We start from the raw sequence: 4,744 nt of genomic DNA on the forward strand, positions 1-4,744 counted from the left end.
GTTTGTGGTAATTATAGTATTGTTGTAGCTGCATATGAAGATCGTAAATTTGACCGCCAAACAGTCATTTGTTACGAAAAATTTTGTCCGCCCTGCTGCATCTTTCTCAACCATTGTTTGCAATAGAGCAATCATTTACACTGACGAGAAAATATTCAACCCAAATTTGAGTCAAATCTTTATTAATCAGACTTGTATTATTCCCTTTTTGACTTACTATTATACATCCTATTACAATGGAACGCGGTAAGGTAGAGAGAGTTTCGGCAGATGAGTTAAGTGAAGTAGATTCATCTTTCAACCAACAAGAAAGTCCGCGTTTCCCTCCATGGACGAGTTCACAGATCAATGCAATGATTTTGCCTCAAACTCGCAACATTTGTGATAATACACAGATGGCGACTTTAAATGACGAAATGTGTAATGGACGCGAGACTAGACCGTCAGCGCCATTGTTAACATCAATGTCAGAACCGAATATGAGACAAATTCAGCAATGTGACACAAATCGGACACAGGAGACTGACAAACTGGACCGACTATTCGAGTTATTTGCAGACATGAAACGAGACGTTAGTCAGAAAATTGACGCAAAACTGGACGCACTTGGTCAGGACTTTAAACAAAGGCTAGATAAAAGCGACGAAAAATTTGACGTATTAAACCGTACTATGACCGAAAATTTTGAACGAACGACAAAACAGATGACAGAATTAAATAACACCACTCAAAAGCTCAGCCAGAGATTTGAGACTTTGTCCAACCGAGTCACTAAACAGGAAGAAACTTTGGTTACATTCACACATGAAACAAAAAACAATATCGCCCGATGTGAGAATCAGTTAACGCAAATAGTTAATGTGCAGCAGGAAGTGAACACCCGTGTGGAAGAGTTAGCTCAGGCCCACACTTCAGCTAGCTCCACCCAAGGAAAGTTGACTGAAGAAGTGGGAAATATTACCCAACAACTCACAATGGTAGTTCTTGAACAAACCCACCTCAAAGAAAAGATAGAAAAATTAGAAGACCGAGCGGACCTCGCGTCACTAAACAACGACACCAACATGGCCGAAAGAATTGTACATGAATGTAAATTGTGTGACGACTATCTGGACAAAAAACTTGAAACAATTACACAGGACATACTTTCAAAAACAAAGACACATGTTAAAGACGGGCCAAAAACTACAGAAGACGAAGTGACAAAATTACGAGACAATGGTGTGCCGTGTTTGGCGATTGGTGCAAACGCATCGCTAGGAAACGACAAAACAGCTAAAACCATGGCTAATGACACAGACAGAACACCTATTGTGAAATCACCTATTTCCAATCAAAATTACAATGTGCCGCCTTCTTTTCCACCAAACGAGCAATATTACGACACGACACCTAGAGTAGCAAGTGACACAAACTACGTCAATACAGTTATGCCAACCGGCATGGCCGATGACACGTTTGTAAGACATGGGCATTTCCAGACATTTTCCAGTGAGGACAAGCACAAAGTCCACCCTATTGTGTTTATTAGATCATTTGACGGTGTTTTTCCACGTAGTTGGTCAGAAGTCGATAAAATCAGATACGTCACCAATCTCATGAGAGGACGAGCAGCTAAGTGGGGTGCCGCTATGAAACGGCGGTGCCTTACGTTTGATCAGTTCGAACAAGCCTTCTTGGACGAATTCTGGTCCGAAAATGAGCAACAGAGTCTAAGGAGAGAAGTGTGCAACCCGGAGACCTATGACCCTAAAAAAGAGACATTAAGACAATACTTTGAGAGGTACCTAGACAAGACACTGTACTGGTCCAAACCAGCCGACTTGCCAGCTATAATTGACACTTTAAAGAGCCACTTACCCTTTCCATATAGAGACAGATTAATAGGAGTACCGGAGAATGACGTTAAGACTTTCTTAAACTTCTTAGATCAAATGGACGTAGTTTACAGAGGCGATTCACGCCATTCAAATTTTATTCATATTAGTAACCAAAATCAGCACCCACCCCAAAGGAACCGTAGTGACGGTGGTTGGTGGAACCATCCGTCCGCGCCGCGACACAATACGATGCCAGCGCGCGAAACATATTCAAATGGAAACGTGTATGACAGTAGGAACAACCGCAGATATTCGTGGAATAATAATAATAATAATAATTATCACCCATATCAAAATGGTAACTACAAGCAAAATGAAAATTACAGGCAGTACAACAACAACAACAATAGGAGACGTGAGAATAACCGGTACAACCCGGGCTACTTTGACAGGAACGTGACATATAACAGACATAATTACCACCAAAACATTAGCAATCCCAACAATCACCGACAGAATATGTGGAACACACAAAATTCACGCATGACAAATCATAACCCTCCACGGAATCCGCCCCGTTCCCTAGTACAGTTATGCACTCCCCGCCACGAAGTAGCAATAACAATTGCGGCGCGCCATCAGCTGACGCGTGGGCGCCAACCGGCCGGAATGTAAACATAGTGGAGCTGGTCAATGAACCCGGCCAAACACAGCAGACGACGGAAAACAGTCGCCGACCGAGCTAAGCGCTCGTGCTTCGGTCGTGAGGTGTTGTAAGAGCGCAATGGCTGAGACGGTTTGTTTCCTCAGGTACGATGACAAAATGACAGCAGAACAGGAATTAACCGACGAGATAAACATTAAATCAGGCAGTTGTGTAAAAGAATTCATACAAGCTACGGCATGGGTTAAGTTTAACGAATATGATGTACAAATTTTATTCGATACTGGTGCTGCTGCAAGTGTGATGTCAACCGCATTCTATAATGAATTGAAACAAATTATAAACATACCTACATTACCTGTACAGAATTGCCACGTGGTTAGTGCCACAGGTACTAAATCTAAGAACATACGCATGCAAGCCCTTGTTAACTTCACATTTTCCAATACACAGTTCAAGTGTAATTTTCTGATTGTAGACAAGCTTATCGTACACTGCATCCTAGGGATGGATTTCTTGAATGAACACAAAGCAATCATAGATTTAAGTAATGGCATATGTCAATTATCCGTAGGAGAACAACTAATTAATGTTGAACTTAACAAGACGATTGAACCACGACAAAAACATTACGAAGTAAGTCAATTTCAATTGATATATCCTACCATAGTTAGTGTATGTAATTTAACACCTGAAGATTCAGACTATCAGGAGACTGAGCAGGATTTATTGTATCAGAAATGTGTCGAATCTGACTATTTAACGAAACAACAGCAAGAAGAATTGTACAAATTATTATGTGATTATGCACAAGTTTTCAGTGAGAGGCCTGGTGTAATCAAAGGTTATAGCTATAAAATGGATGTTAAGCCACATAAAACTTATTGTAGGACACATTATAATATTCCATGGGCGAAGAAACCTGCAGTTTTACGTGAAATCGAGCGTATGTTGACCTGGGGTGTCATAGAAAAATCACATTCCCCTTATTGCAGTCCTATCCTGGCGGTAGGCAAGCAAGATGGAAATGTCAGATTGGTGCTAGACGCACGTGAAATCAACAAAATTATTATACCCGTTAACACAAGACCCGTCAACTTGGATGAACAGTTGCTAAAATTTTATAATGTACAATACCTAACTAATATTGACCTCCGCTCATCGTACTGGCAGGTGTCCCTTCACAATGACAGTCGTAAATACACTGCTTTCCTTTGTGAAGGACGCAGTTATCAGTTTTGTGTGTTGCCATTTGGTTTGCGCGTAAGCGCGGGCGTGTTCATCGAGGCGCTTGACGCCGTTCTCGGCCCGTGTTTGTTGTCACGCGTCACGGCGTACGTCGATGATATTGTCGTGGCAACAAATACGTGGGAGGAACATATTGATCTGTTACAGCAAATTTTATTTAAATTTTCACAAGCTGGAGTCACAGTAAATCTTTCTAAGTCCAAAGTAGGAAGGCGTGAAATCAAGTTTTTAGGCCATATTGTCTCGCCGGAAGGTATTCGTCCCGATTCTAAGAAGATTGATGCTATTCGTAATTTCCCTCCTCCACAAAACCGCAAACAGTTGAAAGCATTCTTAGGTTTATCTTCTTTCTTTCGGAAGTTTGTTTCAAAACAGCTTCTGAACAGCTCTCACCTGCTAACTTTACTGAAAAAGAACGCAATTTGGAGATGGACAGAGTTTTGCCAAGCTGATTTTCAGGCTATTAAAGATGCATTGGTGAACGCACCCCTCCTCTGCCACCCTGACATGACGTCAGATTTCTGCCTAGCCACGGATTCGTCATCATACGGCCTTGGAGCTTTTCTATTTCAAATTCAATCCGAATCAAGACAATCTGTCATCAAACCGATAAGTATTGCGAGCCGCACGCTCACTGAGTGCGAGAGGTCGTACTCGGTGACGGAACGGGAGGCTCTTGCCATTATTTGGGCATTCCGTAAGTTTCGCTACTTTCTTTGGGGTAAACATACTCGCATATACACAGACCACCAAGCCCTTTCTTTCTTACTATCATGCAAATTGCTTCATTCACGGCTCACCCGGTGGTGCCTTTCACTCCAAGAATACAGCTTCGAAATTATTTACATTAAAGGTAAATCAAACGTAGTAGCCGATGCCCTGTCCCGTTTGCCCCAAGGCATACAGGATTTTTCGGAACTTTCCGAGCAAATATCAGACTTTAACATCTTACTTATGTATGATGGTACATACGCCCCATACTACCGCAATATGTGCAAGAACTTTGCTTCAC

At 41.8% G+C, this 4,744-nt stretch overlaps 1 protein-coding gene across 1 annotated transcript; it reads left to right on the forward strand.

Moving 5' to 3' along the window:
- The first annotated feature begins 236 nt into the window (after positions 1–236).
- LOC126235641 (GATA zinc finger domain-containing protein 4-like) lies at positions 237–2,495 on the forward strand. The gene is made up of 2 exons (XM_049944354.1): positions 237–1,456; positions 1,880–2,495. The coding sequence occupies exons 1-2, from the start codon at positions 237–239 to the stop codon at positions 2,493–2,495; spliced, it is 1,836 nt and encodes a 611-aa protein (XP_049800311.1).
- Positions 2,496–4,744: the final 2,249 nt, after the last annotated feature.

The sequence above is a fragment of the Schistocerca nitens genome, chromosome 2, assembly GCF_023898315.1.
Source record: "Schistocerca nitens isolate TAMUIC-IGC-003100 chromosome 2, iqSchNite1.1, whole genome shotgun sequence".
Taxonomy (NCBI): Eukaryota; Metazoa; Arthropoda; class Insecta; order Orthoptera; family Acrididae; genus Schistocerca; species Schistocerca nitens.